The sequence below is a fragment of the Equus quagga genome, chromosome 1, assembly GCF_021613505.1.
Source record: "Equus quagga isolate Etosha38 chromosome 1, UCLA_HA_Equagga_1.0, whole genome shotgun sequence".
Taxonomy (NCBI): domain Eukaryota; kingdom Metazoa; phylum Chordata; class Mammalia; order Perissodactyla; family Equidae; genus Equus; species Equus quagga.
The window spans coordinates 12,169,716-12,192,649 of record NC_060267.1 but is presented as its reverse complement, the minus strand read 5'-3'; the positions used below and the strand labels follow the sequence as shown (position 1 = coordinate 12,192,649).

The 22,934-nt window shown below is 45.6% G+C and overlaps 2 protein-coding genes across 5 annotated transcripts; both read left to right on the top strand.

Moving 5' to 3' along the window:
• Position 1: 1 nt before the first annotated feature.
• Positions 2-5,879, top strand: CDK2 (cyclin dependent kinase 2). 2 transcript variants are annotated; one of them, XM_046651317.1, is made up of 8 exons: positions 2-339; positions 1,079-1,156; positions 1,265-1,385; positions 2,045-2,215; positions 2,917-3,018; positions 3,713-3,856; positions 4,160-4,363; positions 4,641-5,879. In XM_046651317.1, the coding sequence occupies exons 1-8, from the start codon at positions 224-226 to the stop codon at positions 4,743-4,745; spliced, it is 1,041 nt and encodes a 346-aa protein (XP_046507273.1). In that variant the 5' UTR covers positions 2-223; the 3' UTR covers positions 4,746-5,879. The 2 variants fall into 2 exon arrangements, with proteins under 2 accessions (XP_046507273.1, XP_046507335.1); XM_046651379.1 differs by lacking the exon at positions 3,713-3,856 and having other exon boundaries at positions 3-339.
• A 1,263-nt stretch (positions 5,880-7,142) lies between these two features.
• Positions 7,143-22,885, top strand: RAB5B (RAB5B, member RAS oncogene family). 3 transcript variants are annotated; one of them, XM_046656624.1, is made up of 7 exons: positions 7,189-7,366; positions 15,977-16,093; positions 17,137-17,399; positions 18,756-18,907; positions 19,178-19,300; positions 19,855-19,948; positions 20,283-22,885. In XM_046656624.1, exons 1-7 carry the CDS (start codon positions 7,320-7,322, stop codon positions 20,396-20,398), a joined length of 912 nt encoding a protein of 303 aa, XP_046512580.1. In that variant the 5' UTR covers positions 7,189-7,319; the 3' UTR covers positions 20,399-22,885. The 3 variants fall into 3 exon arrangements, with proteins under 3 accessions (XP_046512597.1, XP_046512580.1, XP_046512588.1); XM_046656641.1 differs by lacking the exons at positions 7,189-7,366; positions 15,977-16,093 and adding an exon at positions 7,143-7,166; XM_046656632.1 differs by lacking the exon at positions 15,977-16,093 and having other exon boundaries at positions 7,193-7,366.
• The last annotated feature ends 49 nt before the right edge of the window (positions 22,886-22,934 follow it).

Here is a 22,934-nt window from a genome sequence, read left to right as displayed (position 1 = left end):
GGGGCCTCTGGTGGCGGCAGTGAACTGGGGGGAGGCGGCAACATTGTTTCAAGTTGGACAAATTGACAAGAGCGAGAGAAACACTGCGTTCCATCCCGACCTGGGGCCGAGGTGCTGAGCCCTGTATTTCCCTCCTTGGTCCCCCGAGAGCCGGGGCCCGCTTTCCGCAGGGTTCCCAGGCCGCCCCCTCCTGGGCCGGGCTGACCCGGCTCGCTAGCGCTTCATGGAGAACTTCCAAAAAGTGGAAAAGATCGGAGAGGGCACGTACGGAGTTGTGTACAAAGCCAAAAACAAGTTGACGGGAGAAGTGGTCGCGCTTAAAAAAATCCGCCTGGACACGTGAGTGGCCTCTGTACCCCGGACTCCTAACTCCGGAGCGCCTTGAGTGCCCCCACCCCCACCCCAACAGGCGGGTAGCCGTCCAGGGACCGGAAGGTAGCAGGGAGGGACTTCTTTTGAGGTGGAGAGGTGGATTGGAGGACAGTAGGTTTCCCTGTGGAGCGTATAGGGCAGTGTAGAATCTATGGGAAACTTCCTCCCCAAAGCCGGGTGATACCTCCCAACACCCGCCCCCGAAATGTGCCGTCAGAAAGACTCAGGAAGAGTAAGAAGGCCTCCGAGATGGGGTCCAGGACTCCCAATGGAGCTGGGTTTTGTAGGAACTAGTGAAAAGTACCTTTCTGAATGAAACGCCCTTCCTACTGTCCAAACCCCACCCTCATCTTAGAATTCTCTCCCTCTTCCGAAAGAATGACAGTTGAACCTCACTGGCGCCTCTAGGGAGGCTGGGTGCTGCTATTCCCTTTTTTCCCCCCTCTATGTTCTCTCTGTTTCACCTTCACCAGGAGGCTTTACTCACCTATCCCTGGGAGAAGAAATAATGACCTTAATGTGTCCAAAAGCCACTCCCTGTCCACCCATGAATTAACTCCTACAGCCCCCTTTCTCTTCTCTGACTTTCCTAGGGGATGCTGGGGTGGTGTCCTCTTGCAGGGGTGGGAGGGGGAGAATAAGTGGACTAGGGGAAAAGGAATATTTGTAACCACATTCCCATCTCTGCTTTCCCAACCTCTCCAAGTGAGACGGAGGGTGTACCCAGTACTGCCATCCGGGAGATCTCTCTGCTTAAGGAGCTTAACCACCCTAATATTGTCAAGTAAGTATGTATCTGGGAGGTGCTGTGGTAGTAAAGGAGGATGCCTTCTGTCTGTGAAGTCTGGGCATTTCTCTCCCTCACCTCCATTCCTGGACCTCTCTTCCCTAGGCTGCTGGATGTCATCCACACAGAAAACAAACTCTACCTGGTTTTTGAGTTTCTGCACCAGGATCTCAAGAAATTCATGGATGCCTCTGCTCTCACTGGCATTCCTCTTCCCCTCATCAAGGTAATCCTTCCTGTCAACTCCTCCCCGTCATGGGAATCTCGGGGGGACTGAAGGCAGGCAATTCAGACTGAGTGATGATTTGTAATGTTGGCTTCCTTTTCAGCCCTCATCCCCCTACACGCACACACACACACACCCCTTTCTTTGGTGGTTCTTTCATTGCTCATTATGCTTCTTCACTTCAAGGCTGGGCAGGAGAATCAAAGAAGTTGAAACTTGAGTGAGTCAACTTAGTAGCTCAGGTGGAAGATCAGATGAAACTCAGATAAATAGGGCTTCAGGGCACTTGGTAGATTCCTCTGAAAAGTTCTTCCACCTGTTTGGTGGGAAAAATAGCCAGTGACTCTCTACTGTCTGTTTTAAGGCTTGATTCTTTACTCCCTGAGCTATTTTCAATCTATCAGCAAATGTTTATTCAAGGCACATTTATTGAACACCTTCAAGGTGCTAGGCACAGGATATGGAAAAGAGATGCAAAACTGAATAAGACCTGTTCCTTATCCTCACTGGGCTGACAATCCAATGGGAGAAACAGCTTGTAAACATGTAATTATAGTCCAACATAGTAAAGGTTTAGTAGAGCTTTGGAGCTACAGAGCAGACCCTAATCTGCTCACTGTGATGGAGAAACACAGTCCTCTCTCTCCCTCCCTTGTCAGAGCTATCTGTTCCAGCTGCTCCAGGGCCTAGCTTTCTGCCATTCTCATCGGGTCCTGCACCGAGACCTCAAACCTCAGAATCTGCTTATCAACGCAGAGGGGGCCATCAAGCTAGCAGACTTTGGACTAGCCAGAGCCTTTGGAGTCCCTGTTCGTACTTATACTCATGAGGTGAGTCCCTTTCTGCATGTCTTCTCTGAACTTCCTGGGAGGTGTTAACAAGGGCATTCACAAAGTTACTAAAAATATCTGCCAGCAGTTTCTCTCTCAGTAGATGGAAAGTATCTCTGACACCCCAGGAGGTCTTAGAGTATGCACAGAGTTCATACAGTAGGGTTAACTGGCGTTTGACAGATACCAAGCCAGAAGAGCTGGATGGCACACCATTAAAATTATGACCACTTCCTGGGTCTGGAACCACCCCACTTGTCTGTCAATAGCCATGCTGTGGTGGCGGCTCACATGTAAGAACTACAAGAACTTACAACTAGGATATATAACCATGTACTGGGGCTTTGGAGAGGAAAAAAAAGAGAGAGAGGAAAATTGGCAACAATTGTTAGCTCAGGGCGAATCTTTCCCAGCCAAAAAGAAAAAAAAAAAGAAAATTATGACCACTTGTCTCAAGTTTTCCAGGAAGGTCACAAATTGGGGGTTCAGAAAATATGGTCCCCAGAGCCATGGGCTAGGCTAACTCTGGGCTAAGAAGTTGTATGTAATCATTTCCCTTGGGGGAAGTCAGAAGGAGGGAAGGGATGGAGGGAAGGAAGCTGCTTGTTAAGAGGCTGAGAGCAGAATAGTGTTGAGGAGCTAAGATGTGGGAATCTCCATGCCCCTTTACCAACCCTCACCTTCCTACTCTTGTCCCCCAGGTGGTGACCCTGTGGTACCGAGCACCTGAAATCCTTTTGGGTTGCAAATACTACTCCACAGCTGTGGACATCTGGAGCCTGGGCTGCATCTTTGCTGAGATGGTACGAAGGCATGCCCTAGTTCCACCCAGCCCACTCCTCCCCACGTTTAAGAACAACAGAATTGTTTCTTGGCCCAGACCCATGGCCCTTCTATTATTTCTCTAGAGTAGCAGGGTTCTTTCTCTAGAGTAGCACCAAGGGGGTTGGTGGGGGAAAGATAGGACTGTTGTCCCTGATGTCAAACACATGTTAGGATATCCTCAAAGAGCCTTAGTATCCAGTATACATCTCTCATCCCTGAATTGAGCTAAATAACTTCTGCAGCTGTTTTAGCTTTAGTCTGCATATATTTGGGAGAGTGAATTCCATTTAGCATGTCCTTCATGGCCTGTAGACCTTACTGTAGGGTGCCAGGAATGTGGTGAAGCCAACTGCATTCACCTTATCCACACCTTTTATTTAAATTGCAGGCTTAGATCACGTCCCCCTTCAACCTCTGGCTCTTCAGATTGAAGGATCCCTAAGGCCCAGCCTTATATGGGAGCTCTCATCCCCTATAATACAGCAGTGGAGTGGGCTGAGTTTTCAAATCAAATCAGCAATATGTTTTGTGGTCCTTTATCTGGGTTGTAACTGGGGGCTTGGAGACCAATAGCCTACATATATAATATATGTAATGTGCATTTATCCCCCAGTGCATTACCTTACAATTGCCCATATTCCTCTCTCAATTCATCCAAAAATATTTGTTAAGCACCTAGTGTGTACCCAGCACCATGCTAAGTGCTGTGGGGAACACAGAAGAAATGGAAGACACAGTCTCTGCCCGCTGTGCTCCTATCTAGAAGTGGCTGCATCACAAGGAGGGGGGATGACCGCAGTGTCTACCCCACACCCCGTGAGTGGCTTGGGATCCCTTTGCTACATGTTAGTGGCACCCCAGACATTCACCCCCTCCCAGTCCCACCCAGCCTTGGGGATCTACAAAGCCATGATTGGGGGAAGGAAGGAGGGGGCGAGGAGACAGATGAAGGGACTTCATTGTCTCAGGCTCTGTGTGACTGACCCCATGAAAGGCCCTGGGGAGGGAGTCATGGGGCCCTGCTGACCTTCCACTGCCTGTGGGAACCTCCATTGTACAGGGGGCAGTTTTGACTGACGTCAATGTGAGTCTTGGCCTTTCCTCTTTCCCCATTTTCAGGTGACCCGGCGGGCCCTATTCCCTGGAGATTCTGAGATTGACCAACTCTTCCGGATCTTTCGAACTCTGGGGACCCCAGATGACTCGGTTTGGCCAGGAGTTACTTCCATGCCTGATTATAAGCCAAGTTTCCCCAAGTGGGCCCGGCAAGATTTTAGCAAAGTTGTGCCTCCCCTGGATGAAGATGGACGGAGCTTGTTATCGGTGAGAGTGGAGGGTGGGCACCCATTTCGTCTCTTTCACTCCCCCAGGGCAGGGTTTGTCCAGGATGAAGGAAGGATGAGACCCTCCACTCTGGGTCTCAGCATTTCCCTAGTCCCTGCTTCTCTCCTGGTTGGCACACCCTCCAGATAAAGGGAGGAGGGAAATGGGAACTCTGCCTTGGGTAAAAAGAATTCTGGTTTCCCAGTTTCTTGGAACACCTGCTACCCATTTAGTCCACTGTCATATCACTGAAGTCAGCATACATCTCTCCCTCTAGCAAATGCTGCACTACGACCCCAACAAGCGGATTTCGGCAAAGGCAGCTCTGACTCACCCTTTCTTCCAGGATGTGACCAAGCCAGTACCCCACCTTCGACTCTGATTTCCTTCCCTAAGCCACCACTCCTAGGCTCACCTTCTCCTCCGGGAGGGGGTGTGTGGGGGGGGGGGCGGGTCTGATCTGGCTTGGCCCTGGGCTATTTGCCCTCCCATCTTGTCTGGCTGCCTTAACACTCACCTTCTCCTCTCAGCCAGCCAACTCTGGAGATACACAGGTGTGGAGGGGAAAAATGGGTGAAAATGAAAGGAAGCTTCAGTATTAGATGCACTTAAGTTAGCCTCCACTACCCTCTCCCCTCCTCTTCCTTGTCGCTGAGGAGGGCTGATATTTAAAAAAAAACCTGACTCTTTCCCCTCCCCCCACATAGGGTTTGCCATCCCAGTCTCTGAAAGTCCCGCAGTTATTTCCCGTGTTTGGGACAGCGGAGACCCCAAGCCTCCTGCAGCCACTGTGTTTGTAAGGCCAACTGATACCAAGGGGGAACTTTTGAAAACCAAGCAAAACAAAAATATAGGAAGGGGCCTGTTTTAAAGAATTAGGTTAAAAAATAGATCCAACCAGTTTATACCTTAATTTTAGTGTTTCATCTCCCCTAACAGTCTGGGAGACTCAAGACTCCCAGTCTCCACAGTCTGCAGTAGAAATGATGGCCCCTACACCGCTTGTCTGTCTCTCCTATGGGCAAGGGTGTCTTCAGAGCCCTGGGACAGGCATTGTGCTTCACTGTGGCCTTATGAGGCAAGTGAAAGATGTTCGAATTTTTCTCTTCCTGTTAAGAGTCTTAATTCTTCAGGCGCCAGGGATCCTGGCTCCTGTCTTCCTCTAAAGGCCATCCTGTAGGAGTGGAAGTTAGGGTTTAGACATCATTTTGAGAATGCTGACACTTTTTTAGGGCTGTGACTGAGCGAGGCCATTGGAAAAAAATATTTCTTTAAGAGAAGGATGAACAATTATATTTATATTTCAGGTTATAGTAGTTTTTTAAGTCGGAGTGGGTGGATTTGTTGCCGTGCACATCTTGGGGTTTTGTAATGCGAATGTTTAAAAAAAAGCATTTTTTTCTTTCTATGATTTTGTCTCTCTTCTCCCACCTCTTGTCCTTGAGTGTTCTTGCTATTAACATTATTTGTAATTTAGTTTGTAATTCATTAAAAAAGTTCCTCATTTTATAGTTCATCTCTTTCCTCTACTTTTGTGTATTTATTTACTGAAAAAATGGTGTGAGAGAGAATATAAATGTGTATATGTGATAATTGGTTTCAGACCTCCACTTTTCCTAATCTCTCTCTGCAGAGCTACCCACCCTACCCCATTTTGCCTCTATGATGCAGTTGGGATAATGCCCCTATTACAGCTGGGGAAACTGAAAGCCTAGGTATTTCCTACTTCACTTTCCCCATAACCCTGCATCTACCCCGTCCCCGACAACACACACACACACATACATACATACAAGGCGGCAGTTACAGAATTTCAATGTTAGGAAGCGCTTAGAAGCAGCAGTGTGGTTGGGAATGGGCTCCATGGGAATTCACCTTGACACTGCATTTCCCACTAAGCTCGTCGTTTTCCCTTCTTTTGCATATCACAAACAGCGAACTTTTCTAAAGATATTTTATTCACATTTGCATATGATTCGGACTATGTCAATTGTATGAAAAATTATTATGAGGGGCTAAAAGCCTCCGCAAGCTACTGCTTCATGGAGTTGCCATTCTCCCACCCCGCCAAAAAACATCTCAGACCGTCACTGATCACCCCAAAGACTCCTGTCCTCTGAGGCCCCACTAAAAGGAGGAAGCACCGACGTGATGGCTACTTAAATTCCCGGGCGCCCGGTCTCCGGGAGAGGTATTTCCCTTCTCGCCCGCGAATTTGTCATAGAGGGCGGGGCGCTAGAGGCAGCCCCCGCCAAATCCAGGGGAGGGGCGAAGGTCAGCAGCGGCCTGCCTAAGGCTTCTTTCAATCCCGCCTTGCCTGCCACTCAAGTCCCGAATTTTCGCAGTACTGGTTAAAGTTTCCCTTTGACCCGCCTCCATTACTCACCTGATTAGATGTTTATGAGTCAAGAGGCGGGGTCATGAGGGTGTCGAGATTTTATTGGTTTATATATACGCCTGTCAACAGTGTACCGCCCCCTCTCTCGGGGAGCTCGCTCTTTAATGGCTCCTCATCCCGTCCATCTTCAAGGGTTCCCTCTCCCTATTGGTCTGTGGCCCCGCCTGTCGAGTCCCTTGCTCGTATTCGTTGGTGACAGCTCCGAAAGAGACCCGCCTTTCTTCACAGGATTGGCGGATTAGGGCTCATGTAGCCCACCCTTGGTGGTAGGCGGGTAATCGTGTTATTGGCTGGGGCCCCCGCCCAGGGCGAGGGGGAGGAGGAGGGGCAGGAGGGTTTGGTTGAGCCGCAGCTGTTTGTCTGTTCGACACAGGCTTGGGCCCGACGGGGGAGACGGAGCCCCAGGTACCGGGCTGATGGAGCCCGCAGGGGCAGGGGCGGATGCGCCCGGGAGAGGAGAGCGGCCTGGCCCGAGAGCAGAGGCGGGTCTGGGCCTCCGCGAGGGGTTAGAGCGGCCCACTGGAGAGGGGAGAAGGGGGCCGGGCCCCGGCAGGCCTAATGGGGGCGCTGAGGAGGGGGCCGGGCGGGCTGGGAGCCCAAAGTTGGTGAGTCCGGGAGGCGGCCGGGTTCTGTGGGCGGCCGGGCTGGGGCCGGCGCTGGAGGCCCGGGGCTGGTGGGAGGGCAGGGGCAGGCCTCATTGAGCAGCGCCGAAGAGGGAGGAGCTGGGGAAGGGACGGGGCGGCGGTGAGGTAAGCCCATTTGTCGGGAGGTGCGGAGGGGTCAGACCTGACGCCCGGCCCCGAGGGCAGCTGGGCTGGGGCTCCCTGAGGTGTCTAATGGGAAGGGCCTGAGAAGGGTTCTTAGCTGGGTAAGAGGCATTCTTTTCGGGGAAAGTGACTATTATAAAAATAACTACGCCCCAGAGTTGAGCCGAGTGGGGTTTGGGTTCAGTGAGGGAGAACTGGGGCAAACGAAGGAAGCTTCCCTGATCTAGAAGGCTGAGGTAGTTGGGGAAATGGAAGCAGGGCCTGGTGTCAGTTATGGGAGCTTCTGGGAATGCTGAAGGGTGGGCTGGAGGCTCCGGGTCTTGGGAGTACCCGCTCTTTTGTTCGCATTCGTGTTGAGATGTGGTGACTTGAAGTTTTTTGGTACTCCCAGGGTAGCCAGTGAAGACAAATGTAAATTTTTTTTCTGTGACTGTTAGCTGTTCCAGACTCAGCCCCTACACTTTGGCTGCAGTCTCTGTGTTTCTCTTACCCACTGTTTCATGTCCTGTGAAAAGGCTAAGAACCTGGATTTGAGGGACGTTTGTCCGTTTCTTTCCCACTTAATAATATGGTCTATAGTGGATACTGTATCTCGGACCTTAGAAGTGGGCAGTCAGCGATTTCATTATCTGCACTGCAAAGGGGCTCAGAGATCCCCAGCCATCAAGAGATCTTCTGACCACAGTTGGTGAAACTTTTGTGGGACTTAGACTTGGGTATTTCCCAGGCAGGTGAAGGTTGGGTGGAACCAAGCCTGGAACTATGAGGTGATATCACTAAGGAAGGGATTTGGGGAAGAATGAGAAATTCCATTCAGAAGGTTGGCATCACCTCTGTTCTTTGTCTATTTCTTTAGGTGCCCAGGTTTCTGTGCTGTTAGAAAGTTGGGTCAAACAGCGAGGCACTTGGGTAGGGGGTGAGTAGAGAAAAGGAAGCTGGATAACCAAGGGACAGGAGTCCCCTCCTCCCATATATTTTTAGTGGTTTGCTGACCTTCTTTGTCCCCCAGAGATGGGAGCTTATTGCATTTTCTCTTATTTTACATCCTCCTTTTTCCCTTTTATACCACTGTATTTTATAACTACATTTCTTCTTAATTACAAAGGTAATATTCACATATTTTTAAATATTCAAGCCGTACAGAAGTGTAGAAAGTGTTAATCCTCCCACATATACCTCACTCATTATATTTCATCCAGAAAGGTCAGAGATAAGAGACAGCAGATGGGAATAATCTTGCTTCGCTTTGGGGGATGTGCCACCAAAGGCCATTCTGTGTTCATGTTCTCACCAAACTCTGGTTTCTCATTCTTTTCACGGTTTTCCCTTCTGGGATGATACTCTGTTATTTATTGTGCTCCTTTCACGGTTCATTTTGTCTTGCTTCTATCAAATTCAACCGATAGAGAGCTCTATTCTGGCTTATCTCTCACCTCCTTGAACACACACACGCACCCCAGTTGTGCACTGAGTATCCTAGGAAATGTCCATATAGATGGCCAAAACTTTTTTCTCTTTTATGGGCAGGAAACAAATGTTAAGGTGAATCATTTTGCTTGGGAGAATTATTGGCATCTCTGCTGAAGTGAGGAATTTGAGACCTCTACCTTCTGCATGTTCAGATTATATGACCGTCCTTTCATTATCCCAAAAGAAGAAGGTGATTCTCCAGGGGGCACCTGTATCTGTCTCTCTATAGTGATAGGAGAAGCTCCGAAGTTTCTCTGGATTTGAAATTGGTTTTCCTCTAAACCTCAGTACAGCTGGGACATTTCATACTACTACCTTATTAATTGAATTTGACCTTCTTGGCTTTAGAAACCCTCTAATGTGCCCGGCCTTTGTACAGTACCCTCAGAAACCTCGATGTCCCCTCAGGAGCGTTTATTTTCTCTCCTGCAAAGCCAGTCTTGGAAATATTGTGTAGGGTGTGTGTGTATGTGTGCTTAATCTTTTCTAGGCTGTGCCATTTTCTACATCTTGGTGGTATCCTATCCCTTTCTTCTTTACATCCCTTTTGTCTTTTCCACCTTCCCCTTAATCAAAGCCTACCTTCAAGACCTATCTGGAATTGCTTCATATTAAGGTGTTAGTACCAAATAGTCACTTAAAGTATTAATTCTTCCAAGAGTTTCTGCTTCGTAAGAGGGAGTAAGGAGTGGAATTATCAATACAGAATTTCAAACATAGATCTGGAGTTATACAAATATACTTGGAGAAGAGAATTTTCCCATCACCCTTAAAGTCATGCCTGATATCTAGTCTTACTTTGCCCACAAACATGGACTGCTCTCCTATAGTTTGCTTGTTTGTGTGCATTGATATAAATTTGACTTCTGAGGAGGCAGAGAGTAGGAGAAGCAAGTGCATAGCCTGCTCTCTAATCCTAAGGCATTTCAGATTGGAAAGTAACCAAAGTGTGAGACAGTTAACTTAAAATAAGGAAATGCAACAGGCCTCTAGGAGGAAGGATGTCTTAAATCCATATACAGTACACTCCAACTTCCCAAGAGTGTTTTATGAAAGATTTAGTCATTGACTAAACAGTAACTGAGCTGAGCAAGGAGCCACTCAGGTGAGCACAGTGTGTGTAGGTTTCTGGGCCAGGCTGTAGCTCCTGTTTAGAGGCAGTGGGTACATTTTCAGAGTGTCCTTTAGCTCTGGTGGTATGATTTTTTTTTTTTAACTTGTTTCTCAAGTTTAGGAATTAATAGAAATAACGACCCAAAGTATTTTAAACACTTAACATCAACTGAAAATTCAGACAACTTTGTTTTTTAGCCACAGTTGCTTCAGTGTTAGGGTGGGAGGGCCACATATTCGGTGTGATTAGGCCATCTGAGGCATAGTAACGGGTGACAGGAAAAGCAGTTAGCCCATGTGAGTTGCAACAGTACCTTGTGGGCTGGGTCCCAAGAGGGCCCTCCATCCAAGGGAGATCACAAAGAAGAAAGGAAGAGATTTGGTTCTCTGAGGCCTATGAAAAACATTCTCAAATGGAACTGGGTAAGAATCTATCCAGATGGCACGGAGGGGAAGAGTAGATGGAGGAGGGAAGCAGGATAGCTTTGGTCTTAATTAATTTAGGGAGCATTTAATGAACACCTACTTAGGGACCAGGCATTGTGCTCTGCTCTGGAGATTCAAGATGACATAAAAAATAGTTACACTTACTGAGAAGTTGCTAGTTTAGCAGAACAGACGGACACAATTAACTCATATAATGTAATAAATGCTGTGATAGAAATACAGTCTTAATAGTATGGGGCCCGGAGGAATCAGTGATGAATTCTGCTGGAGTGAGAGGGTAATTTTGCAATTTCACGGAAAAGGTGACGTTTGAGGTGGCCTTAAAGATACTTTAGGAGTTTGCTAGGCAGGCAGTGGGGAAGGGCATTCCAGTCTTTCCTAGGTCAATAATAAGGAGTTTGTACTGCCATGCTGATAAGAGATAAGTATGCTTTTTGCCTCTTGGGGAAATATAAGGGAGAAGTGGGAGAAGTGGAAGGACTCTCATTTAAGCCAGTGACTCATTGGTTAACACTGGGTCAACACGATGAAAGAGCTGAGCCAAATAGTGGAACTGTCAGTTCAAGATTCTGGCAATTTTGGGTCTAAACAAAGTTGGGGAGTTGAAGGTATTTACTAGCTTCTGCCCTATCTTCCCTACTCAGTAGATCTCTTACATTAATTCCAAGGCCCATTGAATCCTGCAAAAGTTACCAGTTTCTCTATCATCTTCCACTGAATTGCTTCTATTGCAACTGTCCTGGTCGGGGTTGGTCAAGACCTTCTAGAGAGGCATGGTAATGAGTGAGTCCTTCTGTTAGAAGGCCATGGAACTGGATCCCAGTTCCCAGGGAAGACCTGGATCTTCCTAACTTGTTTTTAGCCCCAAAGGAAATAATTACTTAAACTAAATAGAGACAGAACTCTGTCCAGTCTAAGCTCTTGTTTCTGTCCTGGTGCCCTCTTTGGAGTTCAGTTCATAATCTCCTGCTTACTTCAGAGTTATGGTTGCCAAGGTAACCTGTCAAGTTGGTTGACTTTGCCTCAGTTTGCTCCATGTAAAATACAGAGACTGGACTAGAAGACCTCTAGACTGCCTTTTATCTAGCAAAGTGACGTTATAGAGCTGACATTTGGGAGTGGGCTGGACTCCAGGGGCTAGATACCTGGCACTCAGTCTCTATTGATAGGTGACAGACTTCTGGTGGCTTTGTATGTAGTTGGCATAGGAACTCAAAGCTGCCAAGTGGAAGGGGGCCTGAGGAATGGAGTCTTGCTCTAGCTGGGAATGGCAGGCTAAGAAATCTTTCCTATTTATATTTCCCCATACTGCTGGGAGAGCCGCCCACACTGAAGAACTTGCCCCTCCATCCTCTCTCTCCCTCTCCCCAGTGGGCTGATGCCATGGTCAAGCCTCAGTCCCCCCTAGTTGATTGTCATTGGATGAGCCATTGTCATGGAGCTCCACTTCTAAGAAGTTAAATCTGATTTCTTCCCTTTTGAACTGGAAAGGATGAAGGGAAAAATAACCTCCTCCCTTTTTTGCCTCAGGTTTGAAGGTAATAATCATTACACCAACTTGACTGGCTGTGGTTTATTTTTGCCTTTGAATGAATTATTTGCCCACAGTCAACTCTTAGCAAAAAAATCACCACCAGAATAGGAAAGAAATCAAATGACTCTTACACATATTATTTTCATTTCTGTACCCCTAATCTTTTGAGAGTCTAGTTATTGTGTGAAAAACATGACACACTTATAAACACATTGAGATTAAAGATTAAGGCACAGAGATGGGCAGCTCATCAATTGATGTGAACAGGGAAGATAGGACATATTCTTGAGGTGACACATTGGGATGGGAGGTAATCTTTTCCAACCCAGTCGTTACTAATATCTGACAATCCAGGGCTGCTTAGTAGCAAGAAGGTTTGCTGATCGTGTCTGGGCTCTGGCTTGACTTACATCTTGTAGGGGTTAGTGACAAGGGCTTTGCAACCGGAGCGAGTCTGTGACTTTCCTATCTTAACACTGCCCCAACTCCCTCCTGTTTTCCCAGGCCTAGAGTGTTGTGTCTGCCCATGAGAATTCAGTCCATTCTAACTCCCTTGTTTTCATATTGTAGAGTAGCAACATTGAGGCTTAGTGTTCTGCCCCTTGAATCACATGCTTTGGAATAGATAAAAATGTGAGGGAGTAAGTTGAAGAATCTAATCACTTTTCCTGTTGTTTCTTAGGAGTATATGTATGTCAACTAAAGGAAACTTGATCAGCCTATCATTTGTAGTTTTTCCCCCTATTGTGTCATCTGTGTTCTGTTTTAAAGTGTAGAGTTATGATGGCCTATCCTTTTTTCCTATGAAACAGTGTTTATGAAGTAGCACATAAATATGTTTTCAAAAATAATTCATCTTCACAAATGCTGAGAAATCCTAAGAGAAACAGATTTCTTAAATGTACCCAGAACTTTCCAATTGAATTCAAATTCTGCTCTTTGCTACTTTGACCTATCCCCGCCTCCAAGATCCATATAGATAAGGACTAGCTGAGGCTCAGAAAGGCAAAGGGAGTGAGTAGCCTAAGATCACGGGGGATTAACTGGAGAAGCAGAGACTAAAACTCAGGATTGCCCGATTCCAAAGCCCTTGCCACTGCCTGGCACCGCCTCTGTCTAGTTTGCCTTCCCACTCTCATAACTGCTCCATTGCTTTAGCAGCAGGTTGGAGAATCCTCTGACCCCTGGAGAGCTATATTCAGCCCTCATCTTAATTTCATCTAGAAGTGCTTTAGTAGTAACCATAGCCTATGGTCAGAGACTGGACTTCCTCCCCTCCCTACCAACCCATCTTTCAGTGTCAGGCCTCTCCAAAGCACTACTTTTTAAACTTTTTTTGATCACAACTCATTAAAAAACCATTTTACGTGATGACTCAGTGTGTGTACATACATACACAAGTGAAGTGTGCAAACTTTGCTGAAGCAGAGTGTGCGAACTTAACTGCTATGCCACTGGGCTGGTCCCAACTTTGTTTTTTTTTCCCCTTAACTTAGCATTAGGTCTTGGAGGTTTTCTCATGCAATATATGTATTTACCTTTGAGAGAAAATTGATGCTAAGAAAGTGAGAAGTTAGAAATCTTGTTACAAAGAATGATTCTTAATGCATATTATTTGCAACACTTGGTATTTTTTGTTCTTTTTTTTAATACACTGATCATGATCCACCAAGTGATTTCAAGGTCACTGTTGGGTTACAGCCCACAGTTTGAGAAACACTGCTCTAACGGTTTGAGGATGAAAAGAGCTAAAGAACTATGACTAGTAGTTAAGAAGCTAATTAATACTGATTCTTGCAGTACTGGTTCCCAGAATTTTGGATTTCATGAACCAATTAATTTAAATTTTGGGGTTTTTATTGATCCACATAACGATATTTAGAAAGTTGACTACTGCCTATCAACAATATTATTTTTTAAAAGCATTTTAAAAAGTTTGTTTTGTTTTTGAGGAAGATTAGCCCTGAGCTAACTACTGCCAATCCTCCTTTTTTTTTTTTTTTTGCTGAGGAAGACTGGCCCTGAGCTAACATCTGTGCCCATCTTCCTCTACTTTATATGTGGGACGCCTGCCACAGCATGGCTTGCCAAGCAGTGCCATGCCTGCACCCGGGATCTGAACCGACGAACCCTGGGCTGTTAAGAAAGTTATTTTAAAAACTTTTAAAATATATATTTCCTGTTAAAAAAGAATTACGTAGAATGAAAAAATATGAATCCTTCACATACTGCCCTTGTCAATCCCACTCTCCTCAGAGGTATTGTTAACAGATAGGTGTGTATCCTTCCATACCTTTCTCTATGTAGGATTTTGTTTTGTTTTACAGAAATATGATCCAATCATGTGTTTGGTTCTCTAACTTTTTTTTTCTTTTTTTTTTGGTGAGGAAGATTGGCCCAGAGCTAACATCTGTTGCCAATCTTCCAGGGCCAATCTTCCTCTTTTTGCTTGAGGAGGATTGTTGCTGAGCTAGCATCTGTGGCAGTCTTCCTCTGTTTTATGTGGGATGTCACCACACCACGGCTTGACAAGCGGTGCTAGGTCCGCACCCAGGATCCAAACCTGCAAACCCTAGGCTGCTGAAGTGGTGTGTGTGAACTTAACCACTATGCCACTGGGCTGGCCCCAACTGTTTTTTTTCCTTAACTTAACAATAGGTCTTAGAGGTTTTCCCACGCAATATATGTACTTACCTTTGAGAGAAAATTGATGCTAAGAAAGTGAGAAGTTAGAAATCTTGTTATAAAGAATGTTCTTTTAAATTGAATAAATTTAGCTTTAAGACAAACTTGCTATATAATCTTTATTTTTATCATTTCATCATAGACCAATGAAAACTTCATCACAAAATGGCACATGTGTATCTGAATTCTTAGGACTCTGGCCTAGGAGACTACAAAATTCCCAGTAGGATCAGAGTGATTTGTTACATTCCTGCCTTAATGTAGTCTACTTTGGGACTTTTCTAAATTCTCACTTCTATCTCATTCCTCTGTTAACTTCCTCTTTACGTTTGTTTTTTCTGTTTTTTCCTCTACCTCTTTCATATCATGGCTGCTTTTTAGGAATATATTAATAACAACTAGTACTGAGATATACTTTAATATATTAAACTGATCTTTTCTATGAATCAAGGCCACTAAATGACAATATCTATCTTATTATTTATTAGCACTATGCTAAATACATCTTTCACTTGTCATAGTCACTCTATGATGTAGCTATTCCATTTTAAAAAGGTGGAAGGTAAGGCTCAAGCAGAGAAATTTTCTTGATGTCATATTAATAATGAAATTAGTAGCTTGATCATTTAGCACTTTTTGTCAAATACTTAAGTTCTTTGTATGTATTATCTTATTTATTCCTCACAACAACTTTATGAAGTAGGTGCTCATAAGGCTGTTATCCCATTTTACAGATGAGGAAACAAATGCATAGATGTAGTATCTTGCCCAAAGTTTCACAGCTAGTGAGCACAACTTTAAAATAAACCCAGTGAATTGGATTCCATGGCCTTTGTTCCTCTGCACTGCCTCCTCTATGATTTTACTGTCTTTTATGTTTTTACTAGGATTGCAGAGATTTTTAACCCTGATTTGACTCCAAAGCAACTTGCTTTAATGACAAAATAATGTTTCACCATATATGCCATAGAGTATGATGTTTGTGGGGTCACTAGGATTAACCTTGGAGAAGGAAAGATTAGTTTGAACAAGCAAAGTACAACCCAAGCAGTGCTTAGGTTTTGGAGAGAGGTTTTACATGCTAATTCTTCTTTGAATCTCATAGTTCCTTTCCCCTCAGAGTCAGGATGATGAAATATATTCAGGTTTGAATGATTAGAGTCTCAAAGTCTCAACTTCTCTGTCTCCTCCACCACCAGCTTTCATAGCTTCTTGGAAGGCAGAAAGGTGGTTCAGTTTATTCTTTCATCATATACATATTGCTTGAAGACTTATCTCCATAACATCCTCTGGAGACTCCTGCATGTGTTTAGAAGGTACACCTTTCTCCACCTCTAATTTGGAGGGTTACAGCTGTTAGGCCTGTTCGGTGTGGAGGGTAATCTAATCCCTAAGCACCAGGAAGACAGCTGCAAGTTGAGAGTAGGTCAAGCCTACTGACTCTTAGATGTAATAGACTTTCACACGGCAGAGGTGGCGGGAGCTAAGTGAAGGAGTTGATACTGAATGTGGTCTGTTGGTTGTTTCTCTACTCAGCTTTGACAAGAAATGAGAAAAGATAAGTTTTCTGGCAATTGGACCCTGGTTAGCTTTTCAGGAATGTCAAGAAGACTGAGCTACCCCTGTACGCTAAGGAAGAGTGACTCTTACCCCATACCTCTGGGGTGAATCTCTCATTTTGAAAGCTAGAAAAAAATGGGGAGGGGGGGAGCATAGCACCAAGATACCGAGGAGATACTGGGGATCTAGGGTACTTATGGGCGTGGATCTGGGTGTTCTTCAGGCCCACTAAAAATTCGTCAATTTGCTGTTTTTGAAGAGCTGGTGGGGACCTGGTGGGAGATTAAAAGCTCTTACGCAGTTTTTAGTGTTTGCATTTCAGCTCTCTTGGCAGTTAGGGATTATACGGTAGGGCAAACTCTACCTCAGAGGCAGTTCTTATTTTACTATTCTCCACTCTTAGCACTAAGTGTCAGCTGCCTGGGACCCTCTCAGTGGTGTAAACTTTTAATGTTTTTTTTTTTTAATACAATTTTTTAAATAGATGATTTTGGAGCCAGCCCTGGTGGTCTAGTGGTTAAGATTCAGTGCTCTCACTGCCGTGGCCCAGGTTCATTTTCCTGGTCGTGGAACCACACCAGCTGTCTGTCAGTTGTCATACTGGGACGGCTCACATAGAGAACTAAAAACAACTAGGGTACACAACCATGCACTGAAGCTTTAAAAAAAAAAAAAAAGGGATAATTTTGAGTTAAGTCCTCATAGGAGCAAAGAAATGAAGAGATTCTATCCTTTCTCTAAAAAGTGATTGCAGCTGCAATGGCCCTGTGTTTAATTTTACCCACTTTTTTTCTTGCAGGACTGTTGAAGCCTGGAAGTCCCCTCCCCTCCCCCCTCCCCCCTTTGCCGCTTTGTGGCATCCCCCTCCCTCCACCCTTTCCCACTCTGATAATCTAGCCATGACTAGCAGAAGCACAGCCAGGCCCAATGGGCAGCCCCAGGCCAGCAAAATATGCCAGTTCAAATTGGTCCTGCTGGGTGAATCTGCAGTGGGGAAGTCTAGCCTGGTGTTACGATTTGTCAAAGGGCAGTTCCATGAGTACCAAGAGAGCACCATTGGAGGTGAGTACCTCAGGGAAGGAAGAGGTTCAATGCTTAGTACGGCTTTTGAAGGGAGATCTAGGGACCTGATTTTGGAGTTGGCCCTCTTAGCTCCTCGTAATGGAAATCCTTTATAAAACAGGAAAAATTGCCATAATGCCCAAAAGCAAATATATGTTCATTCTCTTGCTTCCTGGAAGAAAGTTAGAAAGGTTCACCTTTGCACACCAAGAAAATCACTAATTTTTATCTCAGCCTGTCTTTCTCCTCCCACTGTCATCTTAATCCCAATGGAATTCATTTGAGTGTCATCTTGAGCAGAATTGGTTTGGAGCAGGGACTCGTAATCAAAGATGTACATCAGAGGCCAGCCCCGTGGCCGAGTAGTTGAGTTCGCGCACTCCGCTTCTGCAGCCCAGGGTTTTGCTGTTCGGATCTTGGGCACGGACATGGCACCACTCATCAGGATGCTGAGGCAGCATCCCACATGCCACAACTAGAAGGACCCACAACTAAAAAAAATATATACAACTATGTACTGGGGGTCTTTGGGGAAAAAAAGGAAAAATAAAAAAAATCTTTTAAAAAAAAGATGTACATCGGAATCACCAGGGGAACATTTTCATCCGATGTATGCTTGGGCTCTACCTTAAATCTACGGATTAGTATTGGAGGTAGAATGAGGTTGGTGGCAGTGTAGACATGTATGTTTGGAAAAGCTCCTTAGATGATTCTGGTGCACATATCTGGTAAAATACAGGCCGGAACCAAATACAAAAGATAAAGAGCATTTACCTTTCCCACTTTTGCAGCCTTTTCCCTGTCACTACCCCCCAAATAGTGTGCTAATTCAATAAAGAATCTTTTATGAGAACTCCCATGTTACTCCTTCCTCGCTTTTACTAGTCACTTTGGAAATGTGGTGTTCTTGGATCAGCAGATTATATGAAAAAGTAACAGCCAAATAATATTGATAATGGTGGGACCTCCCATCAAGCTTTAAAATCTTCTAATCAATTCTTGATGTGACTTTTATCTGAAGCTTATTATCTCTGTCATTATCTCTTATTCCTGTTTTGGTTAGAAAAGGGATGACTCTGGTATAAGTGGCAGTTCTTTCTATCCCTCATAGTTTATGAGGTGCCCCCATTCTTTAGCTAGAGAAACTTCTGGTAGGAAGGACTTAGCTAAGAGCAGTCTTAATCCTGGTTCCAGGACCTATATATAAGAAAGAGATCATTAAACCTTTTCCTGTAGCTGAATGGCCTGGGCCATAAGTGGTCTTAGGCTGAGAGTGGAGATATTTTGAAGGGCGGTGGGATGTTCCCATTCATCCTCCCACTTACAACTTCTTCTCCTTCATTCTCTCATCCATAGCGGCCTTCCTCACCCAGTCTGTTTGTCTAGATGACACAACAGTCAAGTTTGAGATCTGGGACACAGCTGGGCAGGAGCGATACCATAGCTTGGCCCCTATGTACTACAGAGGTGCCCAAGCTGCAATTGTGGTTTATGACATTACTAATCAGGTAAGTGAGCTGAGAAGATTATCCTTGCTTTTATTTATAGGAATTAAATTAGGTGGGAAAGAGAAAACCAGTTCTTGAAATAGCAAAATAAGAGTACAAATTATGCTTCCAAGTGCTGAGAAGACAGAGGTAATGAATGATCAGAGACAGGTGGTTTCAGTGAGGGACGGCCACCTAGAAGAGGTGAGTTTTGAGGCTAGGTTTTGAAGGTAATGGGCCTAGATTGGCAATCATTCCAACCCACCCATTCTCTTCCTCATGTTTTCCTAGGAAACCTTCGCTCGAGCAAAGACATGGGTAAAGGAACTACAGCGACAGGCCAGTCCTAGCATCGTTATTGCCCTGGCAGGGAACAAAGCTGACCTGGCCAACAAGCGCATGGTGGAGTATGAAGTAAGATGGCCTACAGAGTCCCTCTCTAACACACTCTCTCTGTGTTTGGGACCTCTTTTTTCCAAACCTGTCCTCTCTGAAAACCTCATCTGAGGACTTTCATCATCTCATTCCCCAGTTCTGCACCAAGTTAAATACAGCAACACTGTGACCCTAATGACAGCCAGGAGATTTTAGAGGAGTCAGAAGAAAATTCCAGAGCAGAGGGGTAGGGGAGTACCAGCTGTGGGGGTACCAGTGTGAAACAGGAAGGAGGGAGCAATTGAATTTGAGGTAAGGGACTCTTCAAGTGTCAGAACCCAAAATCCCCAACCAACTTACCTTCTCCCCCATAATTAAGATTCTTCACATCTGTTTGTTGGATTAAGTGGTCTAAACCATGAGTTATCCTTGAGGGAGTCGTCATCAAAATATGAGTCCAGGGCCACCTGGCTCAGAGGGACAATTAAGGGGAGGGAACCTAGCATATTGCCAGGTGGTGCTACAAGGGAGTGGAAAGGCAATACTTGTTCCTACCCTACATTCTAAGTGCCAGTATACCCCACACCTTGCAGGAGGCCCAGGCGTATGCAGATGACAACAGTTTATTGTTTATGGAGACTTCAGCCAAGACAGCTATGAACGTGAACGACCTCTTCCTGGCAATAGGTAAGGTCACAGCAGCCTTGAGTCTTCATTGTCTTCCCTTGCCTCTAGGCAAGATCACTAACCCAAGTCATAAGGATGGATGGGAGTGTCTCTTCTCGTGAAAACTTTAGGTATGGAAGTACCTTAACTTTCCATTGTGACCTCCATCCTTTGTTTACAGCTTGAACCTCCCTGACTTCAATGTAGTTTACAAACAGTGAACCCTCCCCTCTTCAGAACATTCTTTTAATTTCTCACATTTCTCCTTTCCTCCCTAATTCTCCCCCACCCAATAGTCTTTTGGGGGGATGAGTAAAATCTACCATACTTTGTTCCTTTCTCTTTTTATCTTTAGCTAAGAAGTTGCCAAAGAGTGAACCCCAGAATCCAGGGGGTGCAGCAGGCCGAAGCCGGGGTGTGGATCTCCATGAGCAGTCCCAGCAGAACAAGAGCCAGTGTTGTAGCAACTGAGGGGGTGGCTAGCAGCAACCAAGTATGGAGCTAGCACGAGAGCTAAGAAATAACCTCCATCCCCACCCCTCAGCACACAGCCCCTACGGTAACAGCACACTGAGCCCTGGCTCCCAAGGGCTGCCTCCTGACAGCTCCGTCATGGCACTTTTTAACGCTTCAGCAACCAACACCAGGCAGCTGTTGCCACTGGCCTCCTACCCCTACTCTGGGGTTTGGGGGTCAGATCCCCCAGGACTTACCTTCCAAAACAAACTTTCTTCACTTTGTATTATAGGTGCAAAACAGTGACCTACTTATCTTTCCTCCTCCTCCCCATTTTTTCAGAAAACATTTTTGTCTCCTGCCCCTTCCCCTTCTGCTTTTGGTCAATCCCTGTTCTTGATCCCCTTTTCCTCCTCTCCCCAGGATGGAGAAGGTGGTGAAGCCAGGAACTGAGGAAGGAGGTCTCCAGTTCAGTCACATTAAGGGCCCTGGGGGAGAGTAAGGCTCAGAGCAAGAGGGAGTAAGGAAACATTTCCCTTTTGTTTTTATTTGGTTGGTGTTTCCCATATTTGAAAACACTGCAGTATCCATGAGTTGGCCTTGTGGAGGATGTTTCTAGGTAGAGGTGAGAATGGGAAGGCAAGCTCTTGGACACCAGCTGGGAGTTGTGTTGTTAGCTAACTGGGCGGAGGTGGAGATGCAGTGTCATCTGTGACTCCAGAACTCTTCCAAGACCTAGTTTCCCCTCACCCAGCCTCTTAGGTAGCTTCTCCCCCATAGTGGGGGAGACTCTGGACCCCAGAGTCCTCCAAAGAATCTTCACTGGTTGCCTGCATCTTTGGCTCTGCTGTGATCTAATCGGAGGAGGAACCAGTTTCTGTCATCCATCCTCTGATTTATACATATGCATTTTTTTTCTCTCTGGCCTTTAGATGGTCTCAGCCCCAGCCACTATATTCCCTGCAGTTTGCACTTTAATTGATGGTAGTTTGGTTGGGATACTTGTTTTATGGGGGTTTTGATTGATTTACCTGCCCTCTCACCTTTTTAAATGGAATCCGAGGTATACATAAGGTTTGGGAGGGGCTGTAGAGAACAGGACCAGTGGCAGCTACTCAAGCCCAATCTCCACTGCTAGCTTCCTCCAACTCTGATTCTTAACCTATATTCTTGCCAACCTAGCTCTTGGGTGTAGGTTTGTCTTTCCTGGGGAATTAACCAAGCAACTGGAGAGTGGTCTCAGGATAGCACAGGCCAAGGTAGGGGAACAAAGAGGAGTCAGACCAGAGGGAGGAGTTTTCTGTCCTTTCCCAGGTTCACATTTAGTTTGATCCACCCATTACCATGTCTTTTCTACTTCCCTGTAAATAGGTATGATCTTTATTCCCACTGTACAGTCTGTTCTGTCCCCCACCTCCCATCATGCTCTATTTCTTTTCTCCTGTGTTAGTATCGTCAGTTTAGTCCGTCTATGCTTATCCCCATACCCATCCCCCATGTAACCAGTAGTTTAATCCATGTACCACTAGGGGCTCTACCACAGGTCTGCTTGTGGCCCCCTCATATCAAAACAGCTGTTCCTGTGCACAGGGAACATCTGGCACTGAAGGTCCCTCACAGCTGTCTCACATCACCAGAGGACTTTGGTCCTTCCTAAATCTCTAGCCTCTCTTTACATCCCTCATTAGGTATTTTAGGATGTCTTTTGGAAGCCATCAAGGCAAGAGAGAACTCTAAATTCCTTCTTGTTCCAGCCCAGAGTTTTGGGAAAATTGGAGGAAGTAAGATAGGAAAGGCCCCAGTGACCTAGGATTGGAATCTTTCTGCCCTTTTGGCTTGCAGACTGCCTTCCGTCCCAGAGCAGCTGAGAAATCCATGAAGCTGAGATTCTGAAGGACCCAGTGTAGGTTCTTCCACTTAGATCTCAATTCCCTTCCTTTTCCAGGGGCAGCCTTAGTTCCTGTGGCCCTGAAATACACATACCTTTTTCCCTTCCTTTCCCAGCACCCACTAGCCCCTAACAGTACCCATTGCATTCTTACCAGTGGAAGAACTAGGATGGCTGCTCTCTTAAGTCTCTTAGAAATGGAGTTCTTTCTCTGCGCAGCTTTCCCCATGGAGCAGGAGTGAAGATGCTTCGTTGCCTTGGGGCTGGGAAACCATTTCTCCAGCTTCTTGCCTCCTCAACCCCCTTAGGAACAGGATTGGCCTTAGCTTCTGGGCCTATCTGCTGCCTTCCTTCTACTTCCTACCAGCTCGTCTGCTTTCCTTTGAGCTCTGTTGGGCTTGGGGATCTTAGTTTTTATTTCCCAGCTCTTCATTTTTTTCTTCAAATCATTTTTTTTAAGAGGGGGTGTCCCTTTTTTTTTTTTTGCTTTTAAGAAAGCATTTGCCTTTTTTCCCCTTTCTTCCTCTCCCAACATAACAATCGTGGTAACAGAATGCGACTGCTGATTTACCGATGTATTTAATGTAAGTAAAAAAGGAAAAAAAAAAAGAAAAGTGTATTGGAGTGTTACTTCTTTTTTTTTTTTTTTTCTATATGTCTGTC

Bases quoted from the DNA above. Each gene is read 5' to 3' on its own strand.
- CDK2 (XM_046651317.1), top strand. From the start codon at position 224: ATGGAGAACTTCCAAAAAGTGGAAAAGATCGGAGAGGGCACGTACGGA. The intron at 340-1,078 runs GTGAGTGGCCTC...AACCTCTCCAAG, and splicing joins AAAAAAATCCGCCTGGACAC to TGAGACGGAGGGTGTACCCA. The intron at 3,019-3,712 runs GTACGAAGGCAT...ATATTTGTTAAG, and splicing joins GCTGCATCTTTGCTGAGATG to CACCTAGTGTGTACCCAGCA.
- RAB5B (XM_046656624.1), top strand. From the start codon at position 7,320: ATGGGGGCGCTGAGGAGGGGGCCGGGCGGGCTGGGAGCCCAAAGTTG. The intron at 18,908-19,177 runs GTAAGTGAGCTG...ATGTTTTCCTAG, and splicing joins TTTATGACATTACTAATCAG to GAAACCTTCGCTCGAGCAAA. The intron at 19,301-19,854 runs GTAAGATGGCCT...CACACCTTGCAG, and splicing joins AGCGCATGGTGGAGTATGAA to GAGGCCCAGGCGTATGCAGA.